Source organism: Toxoplasma gondii, chromosome II (assembly GCF_000006565.2).
Source record: "Toxoplasma gondii ME49 chromosome II, whole genome shotgun sequence".
Lineage (NCBI taxonomy): Eukaryota > Apicomplexa > Conoidasida > Eucoccidiorida > Sarcocystidae > Toxoplasma > Toxoplasma gondii.
The window spans coordinates 1,390,571-1,418,480 of NC_031469.1; the positions used below are offsets into that span (position 1 = coordinate 1,390,571).

Below are 27,910 nucleotides of genomic sequence, written 5' to 3' on the forward strand. Positions count from 1 at the left end.
ATGTCGCCTGTCGCGGCTCAGGCAGCGCGGGCCGCAAGGCACAGTGAGAAGAAAAGCCGTCCACCGGAAGTGCCTGTTTTGAACCTGGGGTCTTCCTCCCAGCAGCCATCACGCTGCACTTGGCTGGGCTGGTGCAACCACCTCCGAGGAGTTTCGTCTCCCCTTCTGGGCTGTGCTCTCTGTCTCTTCCTCTTGGCTTGCCTCGCGCCCGGTCTGGACTGCCACACCCGCGCAACTGGTCGCCGACCCGCGTCGCTGCTGCCGCTTCTCTCTCCCGCTCATGCACAGAATGTGCCTTGGCTGCACTCCTCGTTCTGGACCTCGCCGAATGGTGGCGAAAAGCTGGACAAGCCGCCCTCCACGTGGGCCGCCTGGTGGCCCGCGAGCGCGGAGACAGGAAACGGGAAAAAACCAACGGAGGCAGTGGACTTGGGTGAGGCAGAACAACGCGTTGTCGAGGTGCCGACCACGCCTGCTGGATTCTTTTTCTTCCCCGATTCCGGAGACAACACGGGGAAAGTCAACTGCAGCGTGGAACCTGCGACTTTCCCTGCGAACGCCAAGGACTTCGTCGTCCAGTGCCCCTCCACTGTTCAAACGGCGACTCTTCTGCTCCTCACGAGAAAGGAGAAAAGAACCTTTCGGATCGCAGGTGAGGAATTTAATCGCCTTTCCAAACAAGGCCGTTGCTGCCATACGTGCAGGCAGCAGTGCTCGAGCAGTGGCTTCTGTTTCCGCTCTCCTGCTGGCTCACGCTCGCCCCTGCTTAACCCCTCACCTCCTTCCCGGTGTGTCTGTCCACCTCTCTCCCATGTCCGTGTTTCTCTGCTGCTTCCTCGCCCTCTCAAGCCTTCTCCTTTCCTCCTCCCTCCTTTCCCCTGTCGCGACTCCAGCCTTTCCCGCCTCTCGTAACCCCTCTGCCGGGCTTTCTTGAATGTCTGGTTTCGTTTCAAGTCGACTTCCTATTGCGACTGCCTACCTCGGATATCGACTACCGTGGTAACGCATGGGCTTCTGGGGTGCCACGCTCACCACACACCTGAACCGGCACTTGTCACGAGTCCTTCTTTGCCTTGGCCTCTCTCTGCTGAGCTCTCAGGCTCCTCCATGTCAACGTCCAAGCTGGCGCTCCACTTCCCGTCAGCCCCCGCGGAGGCCCGCGAGGTGTCTCTGGAAATCTGCGACGAGGACGGAGACGCGTCGCTGTCTCCCGCTGCCCTCAGCCTGCGGACGACGTTCTCGCTGTTCTCTCTGTTCTCTGGTCCCTCCTCAAGCTCACACTCGTCTTCTCAGGCCCGCGCCGACTCACTGACGCCCTTGCTGTCTCCACCGCGTCCTGTTGCCCCTTCCGCCGTCTGCCGCACTGTGTCGATTCTCCCGGTACACCTTCCTGGGGCGGGCCTCGCGGCTCCGCGCCTCGCTCAACTAGCGGTGTCGCGCGGGGTGAAAGGTGTCCCCGCTCTGCAGCCGCCGTTCCACTCAGAGATTCTCGAGTACCACGCGACTGTGCCAGAGGCGCAGGCTGTGACTGTGGCGGCTGTCGCGGCTCCGGGAACCTTTTTGACAGTTGCGGAGGAAGGAAGCTTTCCGGTCCCAGAAGCGAAGTCGAAAGACCCCCTCGTTGTCTCCATTCAAGAGCACAAGACTTCGTTGCTGCATAAGTTAACCTGCGGTGATCCGGGAACAGTCGTTCGGTTGGTTTTTTCCGTCTTCTCGTCCGCTGCCGGCGAAGCGAGCTTGTGCAGTGGCGGCGCCAAGTGCGTGCTGAACGCGCTTGTGAAAAAAACGCTGAATGCTGCGAAACTGGTCGCCAGCGGCTCCGAACCCGCCCGCTACCGGGTGTACATACACTGCATGTCGCCCACGGCCGGGCACGCGGCACTGGCGGGAATTCAGCCAACGCGCGGTCAGTTGGTGCCGCGGATCTTTTCGGCGGAAAAGCATCTCTACTATTTGCTTCTGCCTTCTGGAGTCAACGGAGACAAGGTGACCTTCCGCGCTGCAGACACGCAAACAGAAATCTTCGTGGGGGAAGAAGGCCGCAGAAGAAGCAGCGGCGTCGCGGAAAACGTGCCCCTGCAGCTGGCGCTTGACGAGGAGTCACGGGTTGTGCCCATTCGGACCTTGGCGCAAAAGAGAGGAACGAGGGACGAACAAGACGGGGAACTGTACTTTGTCGTCCTCGCTCGCGCAACAGAATACCCAGGCAGCGCCGCTGACGCCGTCCAGCCCCTCTTGAAGAGCCTCAACCTTCTGGGCGCCAAACTTAACCGTCCATTTGACCCAAGAGCGTATGCCGTTTTGTCTCGTCTTCTGCCGTTTCGACTTCGGTTAAATAGTCATTTGGGATGATCGCGTGTGCGAGCCTGTCAGATGAGTATCTCTGTGTCGTGCTGGGGTCGTCTGAGTGGCCACCTTCCTCCCCGCGGCAGCAGCGGAGTAGTTTGCCCTCATCCACCTATGCGAGTCCCCGTCTGTTTCAGTCGGCCTGCCCTTTCTTCTTTCAACTCCTCGCGTTTTTCGAGCTCTTCAGTGTTGTGTGCATCTGATGTATCGACCCATTTGTTCACCTTGGGTGGCCGCCTCTGTCCAGCCCTCCGATCAGTGGCGCATCCTATATACAAGGATACAGGGATACTGGCGTACCTGCACGTGTAGACAACCGCGCTGAGGGCCCCCGTCGCTCCATTCAGAGTCTTCGACTGTCTTTGCTTCTCTCTGTGTGTACGGTAGACATACGGGTGTATGCCCTATCTACTCGCGTCACTACAAATACACACACATATCTGTATATAAATGTACATGTGTTTGGACAATGTGGCCTCGTTGTTTCAGGTTCCACTTCTCCGCAGAGGTACCTGTGGATCGCAAGTTCGTCGGCCTCCAGCTCGAAGAGGCAGTGCCCGGCTCTCACATCCGCGTTGATGGTCAGGAAGAGAAGATACAGTCCAGCCCAGACGCGTGGGAGAAGAAAAGCTTTCAAAGCATCACAGCGGCGAATCATAGTGACACAAGTGACACATTTTTCGTACTTTCTTTTCTCTGTGTTCCTCCATCCAGAAAGCCGGATCATACCATGAATCCGTCGTTTTTCTTCCAAGACGTTGGTCACTACAGTCCTTTGTTTCCTCAAGATCCCGATCCTCGCCATTGCTTGATTTCTCTGCTCCTATTTCCCCACTTGTCGCTTCCTGCTACCGCTTTGTTTCTCTTCTTGACGGCCTTGTTCTGTTTTTTTAGTGAGCATCTGAGTTGTGGTGTCTCTCTTGCTCGTCTCTCCACCATTTCTGTCTCCCACATGGTCTCCTTCCTTCAGGCAACCTCTTGCTTCCTCGGCACCAGACAGCCTTTTACCGCCTGAGGCCCGGCGACACCCGGCGCATCTCAATCGCGCTGTCTCGTCCAGACAGCGAGGTTTTTACTAAAAACGCGAACGGCTCTCCCTTTGCTTTCGCCGAGAAGGGCACCGAGAAGAACAAACGGGAAGTGGTCTACACCATCGAAGTCACCAGACGCACAGCCTGGTTCACTGGTGCCTCGCTGGTGCCACTTCTGGCGCAGGCGGCCTGCTGGGGCTCCGGCATCGTCCACGCGTTCGCCGGAGCTGGCTGGCTGGCGGTGGCGAAGACACTTAACTTCGTTGCTATCACTGCGGCCATTCCAGGTGCGAAAGAAAGACGCAGGGACAAAAGGAATCAGAGGAAAGAAGGCGATTCACAGATGCGAGTGCCAACTGAGTATCGGCTTTAAGCTGTGGCTTCCGACGACGGCTTCACGGGGGGGACATCGCACGCAGTGGCCTAGAGGTGCAAGCACTGCGCGTTTTTGACATATTGCGATCGGTCGGTGGATTCAGATTCTCACAGAGTTCCTTGCGACTTTCACACCATATGTGAGATGTGCTCTGTGCAGTGTAGTTGATATTGCATGCACGGCCAGACCCCTGTATGTGCTCTTATATATCTACAAGCATATTTATGCAACTATATACATATACAGGTGTATAGGCATATAAATAGGTATGTATGAATACGTGTATCTATGTACATGTTGGAGTCCTCTTTGTCACTCTGGGATATTCGTTGTGGGCAGGTACTCCCGAGATGTGGACGACCTTTTCGAGCCGCTTCTTGGACTTTGGTCTTCAACTTTCGCCGCCCTCGAATTGGATCGAGGCCGTCGATGAGTCTATGCAGGGCCTCGCAGGCCCTCAGTTGCTTCCCTCTGCTGCTTCGCCTCTGGGCAAACTGGTCCCGGCCTCGTTCCTTGGAAGTGTGTCTGCAGAGAGAGTTCTCTCTCCGTGCACATGATCCCGTGAAGACGCATGTACCCAGAAAGCTCGTAGAGCTGAGGATATTTCTCGCATCCCCCGGCTGTCTCCCTTTTCTGCACAGTCTCAGCAATTCAAACGTAAAATAACTGTGTATATCGGATTCACCTTTTGCCAGGTTCACCCGCTCTGGTGAGCCGTGACACAGACTGAAAGGGCCACAACTGTGAACACAACATTCATCTGCAGCTCCTACGGTCGCTGCTTTGTGGGACTGTGTACGCTACACTTGACCGTAGTCACATATCCTTCCCCGCGTGTGGACGAACTTCTCTGTTTTCGCGTGCATGCATGGCCCTTTGTCGGTAGTGCATGCACTACACACTGCACCTCCTACCCTAACGCGTCTGAAGTGTATTGCTCATCACTTGCGCCTTTGTGCAACGGTGGGTTTGCAGTGAGGAGGCGTGTCGGGTCACTGAGCTCACTGACGAAAGAGCAACGCATTCCAGTTATCTTTTTGCCATACGCACGTTCCTCCCTCTGTACATGCGTTTGCCCACGTGCTTCAGTCGGTCTTCCACTTCCAGATGAACACCATATTAATACGAGAGCATGTAACCGGTCGGCACAGTAGAACTTGGATCCGGGGAACAAAGAGAGCTGAGCCACGAGTTCACCCTTTGCGCATGCGTTGTCCCTTGACTCTCTTCCGTTTCTCCGCCTGTGTTTTTGCATGTGGTTTCCCAGGTGAACTACTCTCGCCGTCGCCCGTTATCCTCCCGGCCTCTCTCTCTGCACCCAGCACTCTTGCGCAGGCCCCCCTTGCTGTCTTGTCTCCTGCGTCGGCTCCTCAAAGTGCTGCTGCGACGGTTCTTCCTGCTGCTAAACTGAGCCATCGACGGGTCGCCGCGGTCTCTTCTTTTCTTTCCGTGGGGTCTTCCAACCCGTTTCTCGTATCCGCAGCTGTGGCCGCGCCTGTTGAGGCGAGTGGCACTGAGCAGAAGAGCTGGGCAGAAGTGTCGCGGCCTCTCCTGCGGTACCTAGAAATCCAGAGCGACCGACGCGAGTTGATGAATCGCTTCGCTTCTTGCGTGCTTCTATACGGGACACTGCTGCTCGTTTTCGTGTTTCTTCTCGCCCTCGTCCTTCTGCGTCGACTCTTCGAGCGGAGACACCGAGCAGCTCTCGACGCGTTCGCGGCGGCGCCCCTCGCTGAAGGACTCCAGGAAAAAGAAGGCCCCCCGAAAGCGCGCCTCAGCGAACCGACCAAGGGACTTTGGAGATTCTTGCCCGAACAAATCGCAGTGCCCACGAGCGTCTTGATCTTCCTCTTCGACTACGGCCTCGTCTCGTTCGCGCAAGCGAGTGCAGGTACAAGTGTCTCCGTCGAACTGCCCGACTGCGGTTCAGTCTGCCTCCTCGGCCGTCAGCGTTTTTCGGCTTTTTTTTGGATCGCGCGGCTGACTCTGCGGCTCGTGTCCACCTCTTCGCGCTTGTGTTCCATAGAAACTTTGAAAACAAAGAGAGCTGATCCCGCGCCTCTCGGAGTCAAAGCTCGCTTCCCTGCAGCTTCGTTCGCTCCTAGTGGTGATTGCTAGTAAAGTGTAGAGTTACAAAGACTCAACGGTAGAGCAGCGGACTCCTATTGGGTGGGTTCAATCTATGTGGGCATCAAGAAGCGTGGAGAGATCGTCGCTTCGGCCCACTGGGGCCTGCTCCGGTGTGCCAGTTCTCGTTCTTCTCTCGCCGTCTTGATGTCCTGCCTCTCCTCGCCGAGACCCTCTTCTTTCGCGTGGGTTGCACGAACAAACCATCCAATATACATTTTGTTTAACCGTTTACGAGACTGTTTTGTGCTTTCTCCGTGAGAGAGCTGCGTCAGCTCCACTGACCTGTGTATCTATGAGGCCTTTCGTGCTGGGCTGAGGAGACAATGGCGGTCAGGAACGTGGCGTGCACTTTTTGGAGTGTTTTGTTAGAGATCGTGAGCTCGGTGAGCATCGAACGTCCTCTGAGGGCATGAATCCACCTTTTTGCCTTTCACGTCCTTGTATATCCAACCCACATTTTTTCTTCAGGCCTTGCATTTGCGGAGAAAACCATGTCACTAAGAATCTTCGGAGTCCGCTTCTCGCCGTGGTGCCTCTCTACAGTCTGTAGCGCACTCCTGGTCTTGTACCCGATCACCTACTTGGTCTGGGTTCACAACACTCTCCGCTTCCTCAAAAAGTAGGCCTCGCGAGGAGCGCAAAGGAAGAAAGTGCCCTCTGATGCTGTCTTCTGTGGGGCGTCTGCCACTTCAGAAAAAAAAGGAAGGAAAAAAGCAGAAAGCAAAGCATGCCCACAGCGGCCTTCCCTAATACCCCGAAACTAAAAGGACTCCTGAGACGCTGCATGCAGGCACGTGCATTGGATTTTCATTTCGTCGTCTGCGGAACTATCCGTTTTCCTTCTCTGCTTTCCCAAGAAGGAGCAGGAAGAATGAGACACACAGATTTTTATCATACGTGTTCTCCTGAGCAGTACTTCTGGTAAAACTAACTGAGACCGAAAGCAAACTCGAGAAGCCACAAAAAAAGAAGAACAAACTGCAGGGCTTCGCGTTTTTCTCTTGCCTTGCTCTCCCCTCGCTTTCCGTGCCTCACTGACACTGTCACCTCGACGTGTGCTGCAGGAAAGTTGTCTTCTGCTCGCCGTTGCAGAAGTATACAGACCGTCGAGTGTACGAGGTTAAAGCATGGATCTCGCGCTCCTCGTTTCTTCCACCTTGCCTTGATGAGCTTTTCTCAGGGTAAGTTTGAGTTGAACTTTACTTCAACTTAGCATTTCTCGGCAAATCGCTTCGCCGATCTACGTATACTTGTCAGCTCTAATCTTTTCAAGCTGGGTGGCGTTCTATTGGGTCAAATGCCAACGACTTTGTGCACTTTTGTCTGTTTGGCGAATTTCGCGAAATCCCCCACTCTGTAGACCTATGTACAGTCTGCCTTCCACATGAGCAGCTCTCCAGGAGTTCTTTCTCCCTGTTGGACAACACGGCATCGGCGTCCTGTGCCTCACGACTCGCGGGGTTGCTTCCCCTGCTTCGTGTTTCTCTCTCTTGATCTTCTTTCTGTTTCCCCATGGTCACTTCTTCCTCCTTATTTTTCTTCGACTGCAGAGAGCTCCGGTCCGTGGTGCCTATCAAAGCGGCTAGTGGGTCGGGACTCTCTGGTGTTACTGTGCCACTCGAGGCTGTCGACAAGGCAGACGACGAAGACGCGTCGCACGCCTCCCGCAGAAGCTTCGCGTGTGGCGATGGTATGGCTCTAACCGCCAACGAGGAAGAACAAGCGTTGGCTTATGTCTCTTCTTCGAGCTGTGAAGAACTGAGTGCAACCTGCGCTCAACACTACCACGCCTCGTTCGGCTCCGCGCTGCTGCCACCTGGCCTCCAGGGGCCGCGAGGGCGAGAAGAGCACGGTGTCGGAGATGCTGAGTCTGGATGGTATCTCGGGCAAGAAACAGTGGAAGAAGCAGGAGGGAAAGGAGGCACATGCCTCATTCAAGCGAGAGAGGAGCTGCGGAGACAGCGAGACATCGCAGGACATGGCGAAAAAGAAATCCTTCTTCAGCTTGATGGAGATGCGTATGAGGTCCATGACTACGAGCCCGCAAGTGCCAATCTCTGCAGACAATGGCCGCATGCGTTGGTTGGACGCTTCAGGTAAGTGGGAAGCAGAAATAACGATTTGTGAGACGAATGTTCTCGCTACTGGACCTCGTAGCCCTTTCTCTCGGCGCTTATGCGTTTTCCTTCATGACATGCATCGCCCCTTCTTTTCTGATCCACTGTCATTCACCTGTCCTTCTCTGAAGCCACCTCAAATCGGCCTTCCTTCTCCTTCCCTTTGTTGGGCCACGAGCTCCCATGGCATCACGCCGGCGTTCTCGACTTTTAACTCGCGTTCCCCAACAGCTTGCCGTCTCACCCTTACCACGAATTTTCCGCCTCTTCTCGTCAGTAAGGCTGTTTTGTCCATTTCTGCGGCTAAGAGCCTTGTGCTGTCTGCAGCGTTAACTTGAGCGGAGATTCCCACAGCGCATCTTCTCGTTCGAGGGCTCTCTGCACTGAAGCTGAGATTCACTTATGCCACCTCTCGAGTTTGGCCTGGCTCTCGGCTGGCCTTCAGAAACCTTTGCACTTTTGGGTCCCCGCGAGAGGTCTGCAGCTAAGCTACGCCGACCGCTTCGCTCTGCTTCTTCCGCCTTCCGCCAGCGGCTACCCCCGTGAGCTGTTACACTTCCTCACCGTTCGGGGCTCCCTGGTTGGCGCCACTCTCCTCCTGAGTTTGAACTCCGCATTTGGAGTATCAGCGCTCTTCTCCTTTGCGCTGCTGCTGCTCGCATGCGGCTTGAACCTCGCGGTAAATCTTCCCGCGGCCTTGCATCGGTCTGCAGATAGGTGGCAGCGACGTGGTTTCGCGGGACAGCAGCGCGAGAGCGACGGCGGAGAGGCGATGAGGGCAGATCGAGAGCTGTTGGCAGACTTGGCAGCCACGCGCCTCTTGGAAAAAGCCGATGCTGCTGAAGAAAGAACTCGATTCGTCGCCGTCAAGGAGACACAGAAAACGGAACTGCGTGAGTTAAGGCGGTGGACCCCCTGGAACAGGTGTCACGCAGACGCAAGCTTACCTGCTGTCCAGTTCTGGGTCTCGAAAGCCCAACGCGTCGTGAGATGGTAAGGGAGATGAAACAAATGTGGGTAGCACCGAAAGGTCTCTAGCGTTTCAAGAAAGCCGCAGCGCAGCTTTTGTGCGTTTTGCCGATCGACTCTCTCTCCTTTCTTTCCCTTCCGTTGTATGTGCCGTCGGCGTGTCGCGTCTTTTGAGGAGCCGTTCTATATTTAAATTGTGTTAGCATCACTGCTGATACAGACACGGCGCGTTGCCTGCTGTCCCCATGTACCACTGACGGATGAGAAATCTCTCTATCAAACTCAAATGGCTTGAGTTTTTTAGAAGTGGTTCTGATGGTTGCTCTGATTCTCCAGGTTCCTCGAGCTCCGCTGCTGGCGCAGCAAGGCAGTCTTTGTGGCGACGGACCTTTTCAGGGGCCTCGTGGGGGCGGAACTGGCCAAGATTGCCCTTCTCGTTCTTCTGTTGAGTTGCAACGACAGAGTGGGAGAGTCTCAGCTCCACGTTTCCGCGACGCTCGCGGGCGCGTGCCTGGTGGTCGTGGCCCTGATTCTCCCCTCCACTGCTGAAATTCGCAGAGCCGCGACTGCCTGGACGCAGTGGTTCGACGAAATGAGACTTTTGGTGAGAGGGGGCGATGCAGCGAGGCACACCGAGGTGCAGAGCGCGCGGAGGACCCACACGTGCTTCTCGATGTGGAATTGGTGCCAAGTCGGGGGACATCGAAGGCCAGCGTTCTTTCCTGTTCACCAATGAGAAGCAGGTTCGAGGTCGTGTGCTATCGGAGGCAACCCGTCTAGATATCTCGAGCAGTCTAGGGAATATGGCGTCGAATGGACTCAGAGCCCACAGAGGTTGAAGGCAAACCCTTTGTTCTGTCTTCAGCAGTCTCCGGTTTGAACATACGGGGACGACAGGCTGAAACAGGTTCTGCGCCTTCTCTTGTGGTCAATTGCCGTGGCGTGACGGCCGTGCGTGTCTCGTCATAGTGCTCCTCGGCACATGAGCATCTTTGTTTCTTTACTAGAGGAACTGGACAGGATAGAGTCTTCGAGAGACCAAAATAGAAGAATAAAGAGCGGAAGTGTCAGTTTTTCGCTTCTCAGTCTCAGACGCCCGTGCGTTTCTCCGTATCCTCCGTTCAGGCTTTAGTGGGACTGTGCAGGGCCTCAGAGACACTTCGCAACTGGCGATACTACGTTCATCTTACTTCTTTTTATTGCGGGTACGACACGCAGAAGAAGGAATCTCTCGAGAAGACGCATGCATGCTGTTTTCGCCTTGCAACTACCGAACAGTTGAGTAGTAGTACCCACAATCATGGTCAGCATCGACGCGCTTACCGTCACGTAGCCCATGTTTCCTGTGTTACCACCATCAGTCTGCGTCGTGTAGCTTTCCTTTCTCCTCTTTAGTTTGCCTCTTTTCACATTTCGACCGTCACTTTGACCCGCCGTTTCACCTGTCGTCTTGGAGTTTGATTTCTGTATCTTGCTTTCGCGCTGCTTTTCTTTTTCAGGCTGGTTGCGCAATGGGTCTACTCAGTTATCACTGCCAATCGCCGCAGGGGGAAGCCTCTCAACCGGCGCTACCCGGTAGCTCCAGTTTACATCACCTCTGAAGTGGTGAGCTCGTGAGAAAATAACGAGGGGCAAGTGACATCCACACAAAACTCATTAACCTGGGTACTCATCCATTTTCTGTTAATACAGTAGGGCTTGGATTCACAGGTACCTCAATGTATGCAGAAGACTATGGCAGTTGTACAGCTCGAATATACGCGTCTACCTGCGCCTCGACCGCTAAAGCGAAAGCTGAGCGAAAACCGATGAAGCGACAGCGCTGCATGCACACAAGCAGCTTGCGGTTTGCGTCTGTGTGTCTTCTCTTTTTTGCCAAACCATTTTGGGACGACCAGTAGCACAAGTCAGAAGCCGTGCGTAGCAGTATCTTCCGTGTACGGCCTGGTGTTCTGCTTCTTCATTAACCATTGCGTGAAGTTCAGAGTGCAATGCAGCTGAATAATCTTGTGGTATCCCAGTTTCAACACGTTCGTCGTTGCAGGTATTTCTTCGACATGTTCACGACACAGACTAACGAACTGCCGGCTTTTTACATGAAGTTTACTGTAAGGGTATATCCCACGCAGCAATAACTGACAGCCAAAATGCCTGATGCCAACCGTTCCGTTTTCCTTTCTTCCAGAAAAGGTGTGTTATCCTTTTGGGCAAAGTGCGCAGGGCGCAGCGATCTTGCCTCTTTCGCACCCAACATTGCAGTCGAAACTGTTTACTCGATGAATGGCACCTGTTGGGAACCTGGTCTTTCTGTTTTGGGGGGTGGTGCGGTGCGTCTGAGTAGATCCAAAATCAATAATCCCGTTTTGTCTCTGCCTTTGGTTTCCAGAATCTCCCAGTGCAGCGGCTGCATGTCGTCGTGCCGGAGACGGGTCTTCTCTTCACCGCGCCTGTCCCACAAACTCCCCCACGGTCATTTGGGAATACATGTTTCTTCTCGTCAATGTCTTCACTGCTTAGTCCAAAGACAACAAGCGTCGCTTACACTCCTCTCTCAGCGAGTAGACATGGAGCAACGTGAGGAACGGACACCTGCCGGAGAAGCGGAAAAACGCATTTGCGCCCTTGTGCTGTATGCATCAACTGCGTTCTGTGTGTGTATTGTGACTAAGGTATGTGTTCACACGTCTTTCTCGATTATCTCGTACCTCCGCGCTCTTGTCTACACACACAGTCCATGCATGCTCGTGTCTCTTCCACCCACTGTCGACAGAGCCTCTCTAATGCCCTCAGGTCCTTGGTGCCCCACAACAACCTGCCCCCTTCAGCTTCGTTGTCGAAACGCCATCTTATTTGTCTCTTGCTTCTTTCCACCTCTGTGCCTTCAGCGGGTATCTTCTATTCTGTTGCGGGCTCCTCAAGTGGTGCGGTCTTTCGCTCTCTTTTTTTCTGCTTCAGCGACGCATCCAGCGTTTGCGCTGTGCGACTCCGCAAGTGCCTAATTCGCCTTGGACCTGTGGCTCAGGGCGTCGTGGGAGGAGCTCATCTCCCTGTTCAGATCGACGCGTCTCGCCTCCTGGACAGTCTCCATGGGACCGCCCAAGGCTCCTGCACGGGCCAGCTGGTGGCCACGATTCAGGTACAGTTCTTCTCTACTTCATCAGCGGAAACAAAGTCGCATGTATTGCTTTTGTACTACATCAAGGCCGTGTGTGGAGTGCGAGTACCTCGTGCGCTTCTGTCTCGCGCTTTGCTTCCCCTGGTCTCCACGAACAATCAAGTGACTACAGGGTCACTCCTGAGTTCGCCTGCACCCGGTTCCTGCCCGCATGCTTGCTTGGAGTCCGACGTCACCACGCTTATCTATCCTTCGCTGCCGCTGCTGTACCCGCTCGTTGAGTCTCTCTCATCGCCCTTCCGTCGCCTGTCCCTGTATCCCTACCATTCCCTTCTTCTGCCTCTCCCTCTCTGTGTCTCTTCCCAGGTTGTGCACAAACCGAACTACCGGTACCCTTTGTACGACAAGGCGTTCTCGGCCTTGTCTTCTTTGTTGGCGCTGACAGAACAGAGACGCTCGTTCACTTGGGTGCGGCAGGTCCTGAACTCGACACGTCTGTCCTCGCCTTCTGGCGCTGAGACCGACTCGTACCTCTCGCTCTACACGGATGAGGCGCTTGTGCCTCCCTGTGGAAGCCGTCTGCGAAACAGTTTGCTTCTCTCGTCAGAGGAAGAAGAACGGGCTCGTACGCAGGCGCCCAAAGCCGTTGTGGAAAAACTAGCTGCCGTCGTTCTCTTCGAGGCGTGGGGGGCGCGTAGGCAGCTGCGAATTCTCTCGGACCACATTCGCCTCGCGCACACCTACCAGGTGTCGTCCGTGGGGAAACGACCGACGGAGGCAGGTGGAGAGAACACGAGTGCCGAGACGATTCAAGGAAACGGTGCTAAGTGCTACATCAGTGGACGGCTCGAAGTCACACTCCCAACAGGCACGAAACCCGACTTGAGAGGCGATATCCTCATCGTCCGACAGGGCCTACCGCCAGAGGAGTTCGTCGTCAACTCAGAGTCGGTACGAGCGTGCATGCAAGAAGTTGACGAGGAAACAGGCGCTGAGATGTGGACAATGGCACACGCTTCGTTCTCTTCTCTCTGCCGTTTTGGAATCTTTGCAGCTGTTCAACTGCCGGCTGCAAGCGACCAGCGTGTCTCCAGAAAATTCGCGTCCCTTTTCCTTTTTTCTTCAGGTCGCCATTCAGTACGATGAGTTGCTGAACCGTGTCCTCATCAAGCACCGCGAACTACAGAGAGGAGCTACATACGCCACACGCTTCTTTTCCTGGTACCCCGCAAAAGAAACATATATATATATATATATATATATATATATCCATGTATATATATGGCCTCTGCACCTACATATTTATTTGAATAAATTTAGAGGGGTATACGTGCGCTTGGCGTTGTGGACTGGATCTGTATGCGAGGATGTAGGTACACAACGTTGTGTATCTGTAGCTATAGGTCTATGGGTTTTGATTTTGCCGGTTTCATCTCTCGTGTTTGTTTACTCCTTGTGTCTTTGTCTTCCATGCATTCTGTCTCTTGTTCCCTCAGCTCCGCCATGGTCCCGCCTCCATCAGCCCGCGTACAGGCGACTGAGAAGGGCAGACTTATCGTTCCCTTGCCTGGCAACGCACTTCCCGATCTTGACAACTTTCTCCTCCTGCTTTCGCCCGAAGAGCAGCCGGGTGTCATCTTTGTCGTGGATCCTGCACTGACAGATGTAAGGGCGACCGCAAAAAACACGTGTCAATACGAATAATATTGCATCATGGCACACAAAGGTACACAAAACATCACCATCTATACGTCAGTATAGGTAAGCCGGGAGGTTTAACGCGCTGAAGCAATTGTGACACAGGCCTTCAGCGAGTTCTTGAGAGAGACTCACGAGCGCGAAACCATAACTACATCATGCAAATGGTTTGCGATAGGTGCTCCTTGGTTCAGTTGTTTTCAAGCTCACGCGTGTGACTACTTTTGTGTCCTTGCACACAACGACTCGCTGAACATTTCTCCGTCTAGATCTAGGAAAAACCGTTTTGTGACTGCAACTATTTTCAGGCTCACGTCTGTTTCATTCCTGCTCTCCTCCCTCCGCCGCTCGCGTCCGGGGCCCTCGGGTCTTCAAGTGACAATGGAAAGTCGCATGCATCAAACGACTGCGGAGGCTACACCAACGCCTTCATCAGCAGCTGCAAGGGAATGGTTCTTCGTGTTCTGGGGAGCGAGGAACGCGAGCAAAACTATTTCTTGCCTCCTCTCCCTTGCACGCTTCTCAAGGAGCTGTCGGACGAGGCAGACGATGAGGAAAGCGACCGGGGGAACTCCGAGAGTCTTGGAACCTTCAGAGTCGCACCCAAGTAAGCTGTTTGACGAGGCACAGAGTGACAGGAGAAACGCAGCTTCTCACTCATTGTCATGCAGTTGTGCGTGTGTATGTGTCGGCTATGCTGACGCACAGAACCCAGCAGACACGCAGTTCTTCACAGCGGAAATTTCCTCTGTATGCATGTAGTCCTTTGTGTACATGTCTATAAGATTTACTTGAATGCGTCGTGGTGATACCCCGGAGGACCAATTGTTTCTCTTTCACTAGTTTTGCTCAGTGTCCCGGTCGGAGGCAACGGGCGACAGCTACGATCGTCACGTGCTTAAGTACGCATGCATATATATATATATATATATATATATATATATATATAGCTACAGCGAGGAAGACAAAGTTGGATGGCTGCGTTTGCCTTTCTCTTCCGTTGCTTGCTTTTGCTGTGCAGTTACAAACGACAGCGTCTGGCATTTGCCGCAGAGCTAAACGAGAGGGACGCACTCCTTCAGGACCTGCTGGAGAACGGCGCGGTCGCCCTTCCATTTGTGGCGGAGGCAGTCTTGTCTTCGTCGGAACTTATGTCTTTCTTCTCTTCCCGTGGCATTGTAAGAACGAAGAAAGCAGAACGCATCGTTTGAGTTCTCTCTGGTTTCAGGGAGGCGCCGCTGGACCCGTGAAGAGAGGTAGCCGGGAACAGGCGCTTCTTCTATTTGTTTACTGCACTTCCTCTGTTTCCTGTGAAGAGTTGTGACCTTTTTGAAGGAGTGAGGCTCGCAGGGAGAACCGAAAAACCCTCAAGAGAAGAAAAACACCCTATGTATATATGCATATAGAAAAGGGCAAAGAGCTGCACCCCGATATATATATATATATATATATATGTATTATATAAATGCGAAGTGCGAGAGTGTTTCATAAAGGGAGTTTTGGAAAACAGGCTTTCATCGGCTCTTGCATAGCCGCGCTTCCCCTTCGTCTGCTTCTCCTTTTCCCTCTCGCATGTTCTGCTCTCCGTTCTTTTCCCGCGGCCTTTGCAGCACACAAACGGAGAAAGCAGCTGGATCAACCCGCTGACGGACGGCGAGCACTCGGCCGTGAAGAAGTTCTCCCAGGAGCTGGACCACGTGAAAGCCGCTTTGATTGACCTCCTGGCCACGCGTCTCGACAAAGAAATTTGTTATTTCCAGATGGTAATAAACACACAACTAGCGTGAGAGCCCTTCGCCGCACTCGGGCTCCTCGACGAAAAACCACTGCATTAGAGTCCGGATTGACCAACCCAACTCGCGACGGTCCCCCGGTCTTGTGACGTCAACAAGAGACCGATTTCTCCAGATGGGGTACCATCGGAAGGAGACACAGATGTCGGGTTCAAAGACTTCTGTCAAGACACTAATTTCTGTTTATTCATATACATATATATATAGAGAGAGAGAGAGGGAGAGAGACATGTGTTCTAGTGTACCGTTCGCTTTTTGGAAGGCTTTACCTACGATTGCTGGGTTTGGTGGTGTGTGTCTACTGCGACTTCTGCTTCGTCTTCATCAGCTCGCTGATGTACGGAAGAAAAATTCTTAAGGTGTTTGTCTCTCACGGACAGCGTACGACTGAGTTTCAGGTGTGTTGCTCCTGTGTGCATATCTCGTATGTGCACCTTCACATGTATCGTTTGTTTCCATCTGTCTAGACAGTACGGTGCTACGTCTTCTCGTATGTGCTCTTTTTGCGTACATGCCTCGAGGATGCGCCTTCATGTATTTCCTGTTCCCGCATGTTTACAGTTGGTCGAAGACCTAGAGACTCTGGAGAAGATGCACGGCGACTCCATTCTTCGCGATGCTGTGCAAGAACACGACGAGGCGATCGAAGTATGCCAGCAATACTTAGATCACTCAGAACAAGGGTGCCTTCTTCTTCAGTGGTTTTTTGAGTTATTGCCGAAGAAGAGAGGTGGGGGGAGGGGGTCGACAAGTAACACGCTGTCTATGCCGTTTCTAGCTCGTAAAAAACTGGCTCGCTGCTGTCTTTTTGCAGATGTGCAAGGGTATGGAGGAACTCTCTTTCCTCAACACGAGGATGGAGCATGTCAGACGGGAACGCTACAAGACCCGCTTCTTTGAAGCGGTCTCTTTCCCTCTCGAGTTGGAAGGTTCGGCCATTGCTCTTAAGGTACGAACAAGGATGCTTGGCCAACATCTTGCTTTTTCTCCGGATTCTTTCTCATTCTGAGACACTTTTTCTTGCTTGATGATCGTGTGTTCAGCTGCGCCGGACGCGATTTCCGCAACTTTTCTTTAAGGCTGTTTTGCCCAAATTTGTGGTATTTGTTCTACTAAATAGTGTGGCAAGCGACTTCCGTATCACTGTTGTCAAGGACTTCGAGGACTCGATAATGCGAGAGACTTATGGCTTCATAGTATAGTGAATGTCTGACCTGAAAAGGCGAAACAGGCGTGATGTTTGCTCTTCCATTGCAATTCTTTCTGACTCGCCCCGAATCGTGTGCTTTTCGTAGTAGCTTGCGTCGTATGGGAACCTGCGCGTCTTGAGATGCTGACGAGGCAAGCGTTCTTTTCGCACGGCGAACTTACGATCAGACCAGAGGAATTCAGTAGGCTTCAGTAAACCAGTCTTCGGAGGGAGTGTATGTGTCTGGTCGATGAAAATCCGAGGAGCTTCCAGACGGTGTCTGTTTTCCTTCTCAGCCTCGTCTCGCAGATCAAATGAGGCAGTGGGAAGAACAGTTGGGCCTCTGGCTCACAGGCGAGATCGGCGCAACGACAGAAGACGCCAGCAAGGGCGGTCCCGGTCGTCTTGAAGCAACTGTTGACAGCATTCTTCAGCACGTAAAAGCTGCCTGTTTTTCTACGCATTCCCGTTCCACCTGCTTCTAGATCTGTAGTTCGTTTGTTCTCGCTGCTTCTTGCCTTTTGCCTCTCTAGCTCTGCATTCTCTGCGTTCATCCCTTCTTCTCTCGCTCGTTTCCTAATTTTCAGCCGCACTTCGTTCTCCAGCACCTTGACTTCATCCTAATCATGGTTGCTCACAGCAGGACAAACAGAAGGAGGGATACGCTTCAGTCGTTCTCGATCTTCTTCTCTTCTGTGTCTTCTGACTCTATCTCTCTCTCTGCGGGAGTATCTGCTTCTTTTCCGGTTCTTCTTCTCCTTTCTGACCTCGTCACCACCTCATGTTTTGTCGCCGTGTCTCTTCCTCTGCAGGCGTACAAGTGTCTTTACTCGCGATCTCCGGCAGTGACCCGGTCGCGCGAGTCGGCTGCCTCGGGTTCTTCAGTCTTGCCGTCGCCATCCCCAGTTCTTCACTTTGTCGTGAGCAGCTTGACTCTCTGTGGGGGGCCCTCGACCTGGCGCCCAGACCCTCTGCCTGCACACTCCGCATTTGTCAAGCTCTGGGAGCGAGCTGAAGAAGAGGGAGAAATAAAGGAGAGAGCCGTTTGGACCCCTTGCTTCCTCAAACTCACGGTATGCTAGGCCTTGCATGTGGAGCCATGCGTATCTCCTGCATCGTTCGAGGTACATGCATCCACGTGTACACGTAGGTGTGCACGTACGTGAGTCTCAACTGTGTGGAAGCAACGTGAACGCGGACGAACTGGTAGAAGTATCGAAGCCTTCCAATCGTGTGTAGATAAACCGAAGTCACACCCCACATCCTATACATACACGTATATGTATATATGTTTACCCAGGTGTGCAAATATCTATCTATATATATGTATATATATCTCAATACATACATTAAACGCGTACACATATATATACGTATATATGTATATATATATATATATACTCATAGGCCTGTACGTGTATGTTGTGATCTTTTGTTTTTCGCCGTTCAGGCATCAGCTCTTCAATTTGTCTTCCCGCACTTCATCGTGCGGGCCCCCGAGTCGCCGGCGAAGCCTGAGTACCGGTTCCTTCCTCTGCAATTCGTCAAGCTGTGCGACTTGTCAGTTTCAGCTCCGTCGGTTCTGGACAGCAAAGAGGATGCGTTTGACGTCGGCCGAGCCCGGTGGGGCAGACAAGTCGAAGAAGAATCCCCTCAACTCAGGACGCAGAACCTGATGCTGCAGTTCACCACTGTCGAGGTACACGGGGCGACCGCCGTGGGCAATGTAAGGGAACCGCGACAGAGGGAAATAGAAAACGAATCAGGGGAGACTGAAAACAAGTGGAGACGGCACAGGCTGGTCATGAATTGGACTGAACACGATGCCAGAAGCGGGAGAAATATGTTCACAGTTCGAGGCATTGCAGCATTTGCCGAATGCAGCGCACTATGGGATTACGTCTTCAGAACAACAGTGAAGGCGAGGGATGGAGAGGGCGAGGGGAGGAAGCGCCAGTAGACGACGTGTGGGGTGAAGGTTGGGGACGGGTTCTTTCTGGACTTCAAAACACGAAAGGGTTTGTTTCTTTCTTCTCGCTAGGCGTCCACACTCGTCCTTCCGAGTGACTACCTTACACGCGCCGCTGCGTCGTGGTCTGAGTCACGCAAGTTCTTCTTCTTTTCTTCGGATGACAGCCAGCGTTCTCTGGTGTCGGTTCGGGCATCGGCGTGCCACATGACGAAGTGGCAGACGATGCTGGGTGGAGCGGACATGCACAAGCCGAAGCAGCTCACTGACGGGTAAACCCACGGAAGTCTAGGAACCTTGTGCCCATTTGTGTCCGTTAATTAGTGAGATGTGGACGGATTTTTCTGCTTACGCTGCAGACGTCGCGAGACGCGCAAGACGAAGCATATGAGGGGACATGAGCGCACTTCTCCTATTGTACTTGCGTACAGCTGCGCACGCACGTAACATCCCCATGTCTCTGCGTGCATATTCATGTATCTGCTTAGGTGTGCATCTTTAGATATATGCGTAAAAGCACGCAGGTACGGTTTCGTTTCCTGTGGCAATGCTCTTCGATTGCTCGGCATAGAGGTGAGCTTTTGCATTTCGAGTCGTTTCTAGATGCCTATGGTGGCAAGTTGCGAGACGTTTCAACTGAGGTCCTCACACTGTTTTTCTCCAACATGAACCCTCGAAAACCGGCTATGTCTCGCCCTGGTGGAACCCGAGAACTTGCCTGGGGTTTGTCCCCAATTCTCGAATGTCCTTGCCTCTCTTCTCTGCAACGATTTCTTTCAGGTGCGAGGGCAGGGTTCGCTACGTGCTCCCTTCCTTTTCTGCCTCTCGGCGCTCTGCGTCACTGGGTGCGTATCACCTGCTGTTCACGAATGAAGAAGGGGAGCTGCGAGCGCGACGTGGAGGGGCCTTTCTCCACCCTCGTCTCTTCAGCTCCTCCCCTCTGTTTTCGGTCTTCCACAAGACCCCCGTTGCAGCGCGCTGCTCTCAAGCGGCTGCCGCCTCGAGCTCTTTCTCCCCTCAGAGCCTTTCGTGCGTCACTCTCGCTGGAGGAGGTTCGAGGGTGGAGACAAGGCAGGAGGACCAGTGCCTGCGAGGGCAGTTTCTCGAGACACAGAAAGCAAAAGAATCTGCCTTCTACGCCTCTTCGCTGACTTCCGAGCTCCTCAAAGACAGGGTCCAGGAAGAAGCGCAACCTGCCGGGAGGCCAGTGGAGACACACACCCCCCTCGACGAGCCCTCAGTACCGCTGCTGGTTCGAGGGGAGGAGCAGCGATCGGACACGTTTCTGAAGCTCTCGACAGATGCAAGAGAGAAGGGAGAAGGAGACAGGTCAGACGGGTCCCGTGCGCCGAGAGACCCCAGGGCGCCCGCGGGGCTCTCCGCCTTCGCTGCGGGCGAGTTGGTCAGAGAAGACGCCGGAGAGCAGGTACGGGAAGCGCTACCTCTTTGATCAACGACTCCGGTGTTTAGAACACTCCTCCCCTATCGTTGTCAGTGTGATCTCAAAGTACCGAAAGCCATGTGACGTCTAAAGTGTCACGGGAGACTAGACCGAACCTGCGGTCAACAGTCAGCGAAGTGGTGAGAGACGCTCACGAGTCCCAAAAGACAACTTCGTAGTCTGAAGGGACTGCGAGGGAACCGGAACAAAATGACATTTGCACAGTCCAACCCTAAAGCAGAGAACAGAGTTCCAAAGTGAAACGGAGAAATAACCGGAGCTTTAGGGAACGGGGATAGAAGCGAGATGGTCAAATAAGTGGAAGCAGGAGACCGCAATGAAACAGGAACTTTGCAGATAATCGGAGCATCACAGTCCAAAGTCGCTGTGGTGTTCAAGTAGCGCAGGCGACAAGAGTGGCGGAAGACACTGTGCGACGGCTTTGCTAGTCGTTGTGCTTTCACTGCAGAGTTTTTATGACCATTCTACGTCCCCTCCCAAATTCTTGGGTAGATACGTCGGTGAATGGTCAATGAGCCGCTACCACGGAGAGGGGCGACTCTTCAACCAACGTGACAGGCTTGTCTACGACGTAAGGAAATTGTCGAATATATTTATATACATACACACGAATCTGTAAAACCACAAATATATGAGTATACATTTCAGTACATGTGTTCGAAAAGTGTAGAAAGTGCATTACGTATGAATAACAAATGCAGGGTTCCCCTCGTGAATGTAAATTTGAAAACAACACCATGAGTTTTCGTTGTTTCTGTTCCTCATAAGAAGTCAGAGTGATATATACATCTAGGTATATGCAGATATATATAAATATGTATGTGTATTTGTTTCCGCATGGAACAAGAGCGTGGTCTATTGAGCCACTGTTGGGAAACGGACCACTGGACCTTGCTCTAGAATCTGTTTTCGTTCATTTCCTTTTCTTTCATATTGTCTCAAATTGCTGTATCAGGGAACATGGGCGAATGGGCGACGGTGGGGCGACGCCGTTGCGTACTCCAAGGACACGGTAGGGATCCGAGCGAGGGACTTGAATTAGACAGTTGAACAAGCTGAGAACCCACTCTCATCTGGGAGTTGTTTTAAGACAACAGGAACGTGCTGGCGAGGTGAAATGGTCACGTTTCAAACGTCCACTCGGCGAAAGCTCTTTCGGTGTCCATGGACGGAGAAGCGACAGGAATGACTACTGTTGATACTTCGTTTTTAAGTGTTTGTCTGGCCTGCGTGACGAACGGATCGACGGTTCTTCTGACAGTCGCTCCAGCGGATCTCTTTGTCGCTCTCTCTGTTTCCTCTCCATGCTTCCCCTCACCTTTCTGTCTACTGTGTGTCTCCCGTCCCCCTGTCTCGTCCCTCTATTAAAGCGCTTCCCTGGTTTAGTCTGTGCAACTACCAAGCCTGCCGGTCGGGTCTTTTCGCTGCTTCTGTTTCGCGGTTATTTTTCATCCTTCTCACTTTGTTTCTTGCGGCTTTCGTCCCTTTTTCTCTTTCCCGTTCGCGGATCTTGTGTGGCATTCCAGTTGCTGAAGCTCAGTGCTGATTCGTCAACGATGCATGATTTAAAATGGTGTCAGTGGAGGGGTGACTCTTTGCGTATAGAGTATGACCCTCTTGATTATTAAGGGCAGCGCTACTCCACAAGGAGCATGCATCTTACACGGCAGATTAGCTACTACCTTATAGTTGCTGCCGGAAAAGAACTTGGGGTTTTGTATCTCGTAGCTGGTATTCAGTTTCCTAGAAACTGTAATGCCTAGATTACCCTTTCCACACTCGTATTCACAGGGAGAGAAAAGTGCGGGTCACGCGCTGGTAGGATAAGGACCATCCTAGTGGCGTTTCGTCGCTTGTCTACAGAACGGCACGTGGTGGAAGCAACACGGAACTTTCGTTGATGACGAGATGGAGGGGCTTGTGAGGCTCACCATCGTGGACGATGCATCCTACGGCTTCGACCAGGAAGACGAACCCCGGGGCGCGACCAAGGACAGCATTCGAATCCTGGAAATAGAGGTACATGCAGCAGAGGGCCTGTCGCGTGCCGGCAAAGGAAAAAAGAAAAAACGGCAAAGCGAAAGGCAGTGAAGCAGTGAAGGCGACAATGAGAGGCAGCGAGGAAATGGAAAAGGCGAGGGCGACGTAGAGGAAAGAAGCGAAAGAGTGGAGGCTCTGGAAGGCAATCAAGACAGATAGAAACGGGGAAGCGAGACATATGTGGGCGAGGAGCAGCTGATAGGACCTTCGTCGAATTGCGCTGCCGCTCTTGGAGCTTTGGCTTCTTCTCCTCCAGGTTGTTCTCGTAAGTTGAGGAACCATAACTCGATGTCGCGCGCTCACGCTTGGTCAGAAACGACTGCGAAAACCGGGACAAGTCGCTCCGAGTTCTTGAACGTTATCTGATCTGTTCTTCCGCAGAATGTGCATCTCCACCGTTTCGTGTTTCCACCCTACTGGCTTGTTTTCAGGGTGTCGTCGAAGCTGTACACCCGGGAGCTGAGAAACCTGCAATTGCCACGTGCCTCCCGGCAGAAGCTTCATGGTGCGTCCCACTTCACCTATGCCAGTGGCCGAGTCCCTGCGCATACATATCCCCTTGTCTATAGACGTTCATAGGCTTACATGTGCCTCAATCAGTGTACTTTTGTGCACGCCAACGATGTTTTTTTTCCACACTGTTTAGAACAGCTATACATACATATATATATATATATTCAAATCAGGGATTCATCAACAAATCCGCGTGTGCAATTGCGTAGCTACATGATGTAGTCGGTCCAGTTTTACGCGGGAATATCACTATATATATCTATATAGATAGACAGATAGATAGAGATAGTGCAGACTATATATGATGGGCAGTTTCCCTTGTGGTACATTAACTATCGTATCTCAATGTCAGTATCGACCCAGTAAGCTGCATTCGATGTTGATCCTTCCGTTTCTTCGTATTTCATCGCCTTCTATCACTGAGGAGTGGATCTGCTCTATGTGTGGCTGTGGTGCGCTGATATGGTTTGTCTTCTTAGGACATCGGAGAGGCAGCCAAGCATCACGAAGGAGCGCGAAGCCGAGTACCTGCCCTTTCGTTCAAAGTGGGACAAACTTCTTGGGCCGTCCATCGACCCGGAAGGCCAAACCCTTTGGGATCGCCTTAATCGATCCTTTACTCGTATCAAGTAAGCGACTCCACTTGTTACGGGATTTTCATCACAGGGTCATTACAGACTGCAACCGTCCACGGACACATTTACGTATAAATATGTGCGTATTAATACACACGTATATGCACACGTATACAGCATATTCCTATATATACCTATATACGTGTATATGTAGATGTGAGTCCTTGATGAGTGGCTGCACATGTCGCCTGGGTCTCAGAGCATCCCTGTGGGAAAAAACAGATGCCTGAAATGGGCAATTTGACGCCATACGATTCCTATGTGTCTGGATGTAATTGGTAGCCAATTATCACAAGAAACGTTTTGTGACCCTCTAGTGCATCTAGAAACTGACCCGTCTTGAGTGTGAGTTACACAGGATACGTCACTTGGCTAAATGTTGATTCACTGTCCGGGGGAAGTGGTCTGTAATTCTGTGTCTGCAGCGTCTATGCGTTCTCGTTTTTCTGGTCATTCGTTTCTGTTCCGCATCCCTTTCACCTGTGATTGGTAGATCTCTTCTTTCTATATACCCAAATAATGACTCACCCAGTGACCTCATCTCGATTCAGTAATTGTCGACGACTTACGTTCAAACTTCTGTGAACAGATTCGTTGATGGCTCCGAGTTCTTCAGAGCGTTGGGTGGGAACGCCCTGAATGGCCTCATCGCAGGTGAGAGAAGACGGGGAAGAAACATGCAGAAAAGGAAAAGTTGTAAGGGAGCTAGACCAACAGAAAAGGGCACGAGAAGCAGAAGGGGCGGAGCAGTAGATGCCGGATGAACGGATTGTTTACTCCTGCCCTTTCTGCCATGTTTGCTTCCATTCTCGATCGTTTATTTTTCTGTGACCTTCAACCGAAAAGCAGATGGAAGAATAACGGATTGTTTACTCGTGTTTTCATCCTTTGCTCGTTTTCGACCATATACTTTTCCCTGTGTTTTGCATGCATGACCTCTTCTTGCAGGTCGCCTAAGGACCAAGCATTTCGTCTACGAAGGCTCTTTCGTGGATGGCCGAGCAGAGGGAAGAGGCAAAATTCGGAGCCTCCACACCGGCGCAGAATACGAGGGCGAGTGGCGTGCCGGTCTCCGGCATGGCAAGGGCGTTTTGCGACTTCCGAGGCCAACACCAGGAACTCAAATAGTCATCGCTGCAACATTCAAGGTGCGACGCACAATCAACAAAAGCAATACAGACAGACATCCCACAATCACTCGAGACAGAGGTTGGATCCACAATGTGGGTCTGGGGATTCAGCATAGAAGCAGCCAGAGAGAGCACCAGTGGAGTGGTGTCGCCCTCGCTGCGTCTGCTAGAAACATGCAGAGTTGTGGTTGCTGCGTCTGCCTTCACCGTAGATAAACGCTCGTCAGAGGAGAGAGCAGCCACGAGAGGATACACACGCACATGCAACAACGCAGGCAGATGATGTTTTTTCTCTCTCTCCGTCTTCGCTCCTTCTGCAGGACGGCTTCGCGTCTTGCTCAAGCGGCAAGATCGATCTGGAGCGCGTTTTGTTCGAAGACACAAAGGAAATGGAAAGGCGAGTCGAGAGGGATACGGTCCCCTTCACTTCGTACGTCGGGGGCCTTCACGAGGGGCTGCCTCACGGGACAGGCGTGATGGTGTTTGACAACTTCATCTACGAAGGTGACTTCTTTGCAGGCGGCAGAGATGGCAGGGGTGTGGTGAAAGACATCCGGAAAAAGGGTCTCACAAGAGTCGATGGTCCGGTAAGCCAGTTGAAAAAGCCATTTGAGACGAGCTCGCGGCGAGCTCGCTGCATGCACCGAGGGGCAGTGAGGGAACGTATTGTGGAATAGCTGCCTCTCTGTCTCTCTGCAGGGGTTGGTCCGTGAGTTTTCACTCGAAAAGGCGCAGGGAACGACCACCGTCCTCGAGAAAGCGCGTGTGCCACACCCCACATATAAACCCACGTGGAACCACAACTCAAAATACACGTAAAATACACGTACGCATATGCATGCATGTGTGGAGTGGCACAGGATGGAACCCAAGTTAATTCCCTCTCACGAATAACCCTGCATATGCATACACTCAGGAATGTTCTCGTAAACGTGCGCGTATGCAGATGTCTGGGCATGTATGCGCGAATGCATGTATATATATATATATATATATATTCGTAAAGTGGCAATGTTCAAGTGAAGGGCTCTGTGCTTTTGTCTGTCCTTGTCAGTGGAAAGACGATGTGCCTCATGGGCGCGTCAGCCGCGTAGTCTATCCCGACGATTCGATTTATGGCGGGGACTTCGTCCACGGAAAACGCGAGGGCCATGGCATTTTCATGCGAAACAACATGGTTGTCTACGACGGTTTGTGGCGAGACGATGTCCCCGATGGGCGTGGCACACTCGTCAATGGTGAGTCCACTGTTGGATAAAAAATGGCGGACACCTCATTTGAACTTTTTTGATTTATGTGTATTTACTGGAAATCATTGTGACTACTTGAACTCTATTTTACTAGATCGTAAAACTCGAAGCTAATGTAATTCCTGTGGAAGAAACAGCAACTTAAACCCGAACGAAAATACGGATGGTATCTCGAGAGAGGCGGTGCAGTGCGGCATTGGCAGTATGTTCGGAAGTGACTGCATGCATCTATACTCATGGGTGTACCTATTTTTGCCGAGCTACAGACTCATATATATATATATATATATATATATATATATGCGTGTAAATTACTATTGACGTGTGTGCGTGATTCTAGCTAGAAATCGATTGAGATGCCTGAGGTTGTTTCTGTGTAATGTGTGGAGGCTGATCAGGCGTTGTTTCTTCTTTTTCTAACATTGCCGCTGTGTTTCCAGAAGAAGGCACATATGAAGGGGAAGTTTGCAGGGGCAAGAGACACGGAAAGGGCCGTTTCACCTTCTTCAGGGAAACAACCGACGCAGGCGAAATCTGCTTCTACGAAGGCGACTGGGACAACGATTTGCCCCACGGTGTCGGCAAACTCAGAAGTCCGTGCGGGAAAGAAGGAGCCTTCCTGTGAGGACGAGGGAACGAAATGGATTTGGAGAAACATCGAGATGAAAACTGGAGACGCAGTCACGCACTTTTCTGCGATCCATGAGAAAGCTAGGCGATCGTCTCCACTATTTGTGAGAGACATACCCTACAGTGTCTAGACAAGACAGTGTGCTCGTGCGTCATGGACGCGAGCATCGACTAAAGTCCTTTGGCTCAACTCTTTTCTCTGGAGTTCTTCTATCGCCACCTCGCCTTTGTCAAGCGAGCGTTTCTCGCATCGACTGGGTTTCTCGATGATTGGTCTTTTCTGTTCTTCTCTGCCGCAGATTTGTTCGGGGATGCATCGATCCCAACCTCAAGACGAAGCGTGCTGACAAGGGCGGCGGCACACTCGAGCTTCCTTCTGTGGGGTGTTCGCCATCGATCAGGTGAGTTGAGAAAGGAGTGAACAAGACGGTAGTTGTCGAAAAAAAAACGCCGCTTACTTACATGAACAAACAAATACAGGAAGAAAGGGTGAGTTCAGTCAAAAATCGGCTATTAGAGAATGCTGTGCATGTACATATTTTAGGAAAGGAAGACGCTGAGAACGACTGTTGTGCATTTTCGTCTTTAGTCGCTGCGGGACGAACGGATGTTCAGCAGGGAGACAAAGTGGAATGGACAACGCAAAATCACTGTGTTTCGCTTTTCTCGCCTTCCGTGCAGCCCTAATTCCGCCTGGTGGAAGGCAGGGACCTCGCGACTAAATCGCAACCATTTGAAGAGCACGCTCGATGACGAGCACACGCGGTTTGGAAATGTCTACGAATCACAGACTTTCGGTGAGAAATGCCTCTGTATGGAACGGAATCGGGGCAGAGAAATGACGAAAACGAGACAAGAAGAAACGCTGCGCTCTGTTCCACATTGGTTATGTTCTAAGCGCAACATAGGGGTCATTGTTATCACTCGTACAGTGAGAGAGGGCAAAAAGCTACTTAGGTGATAGTTTGATCAGTGTCGCCCTATTGGGAGTAATCACCTGTAAGAAAGAGTCATCTATCAGAAGAACTTCAAATGGGCGATGTGTACGAGAGGGGAGAACAGGTCGAACTTCGCATTGCAAAGGATCTCAACTCAAAACCACCAGTTCTGGGTGACGCTCTCTTGCGTTTGAAAAACCGGGAAACGGACAACGAAACACAGGCATCGATAACCATGGACGGAGATGAATATATATATATATATATATATATATATATATATGTAGCTGCATGTGAGTAGTTTGGACAGTATGTATATACAACATGTGTGCGTTTGTGTCTACACATCTTAATCACCGTGTCTTATTTCTTCACATGATCGTGTGTTTGGTCACTTCAGCATTCGGCGTGACACCCAAAGGTTGTCCGCTTCGCAGTAACTTGGGAGTGGCACTGCCAGTCCCTTTTCCTGAACTCCTCGAGTTGAACGAGGACAAAGGAACTCCGTTTGTCCTGCGAACCCCGTCCGGGCGTCGCATCTCGTAAATGCACAAATTTGTGAAAACAGTGGCTTATGGC

General features: G+C 52.1%; 1 protein-coding gene across 1 annotated transcript; it reads left to right on the forward strand.

Annotated features, from left to right (window-relative positions):
* TGME49_223060 (MORN repeat-containing protein) lies at positions 1-27,877 on the forward strand (the record flags this gene model as incomplete). Its single annotated transcript, XM_018779987.1, has 43 exons — positions 1-652; positions 1,100-2,291; positions 2,836-2,927; positions 3,317-3,664; positions 4,093-4,272; positions 5,237-5,644; positions 6,352-6,502; positions 6,948-7,064; positions 7,434-7,979; positions 8,328-8,993; positions 9,306-9,573; positions 10,095-10,174; positions 10,469-10,574; positions 11,356-11,543; positions 11,925-12,105; positions 12,451-13,035; positions 13,211-13,305; positions 13,581-13,749; positions 14,091-14,389; positions 14,804-14,960; positions 15,393-15,545; positions 16,137-16,223; positions 16,390-16,524; positions 17,061-17,201; positions 17,577-17,837; positions 18,215-18,490; positions 18,806-19,005; positions 19,222-19,306; positions 19,375-19,421; positions 19,514-20,159; positions 20,644-20,766; positions 21,151-21,207; positions 22,059-22,214; positions 22,667-22,740; positions 23,228-23,377; positions 23,973-24,037; positions 24,332-24,531; positions 24,834-25,100; positions 25,568-25,751; positions 26,204-26,384; positions 26,693-26,794; positions 27,075-27,190; positions 27,732-27,877. The coding sequence occupies 43 exons, from the start codon at positions 1-3 to the stop codon at positions 27,875-27,877; spliced, it is 10,332 nt and encodes a 3,443-aa protein (XP_018638335.1).
* Positions 27,878-27,910: the final 33 nt, after the last annotated feature.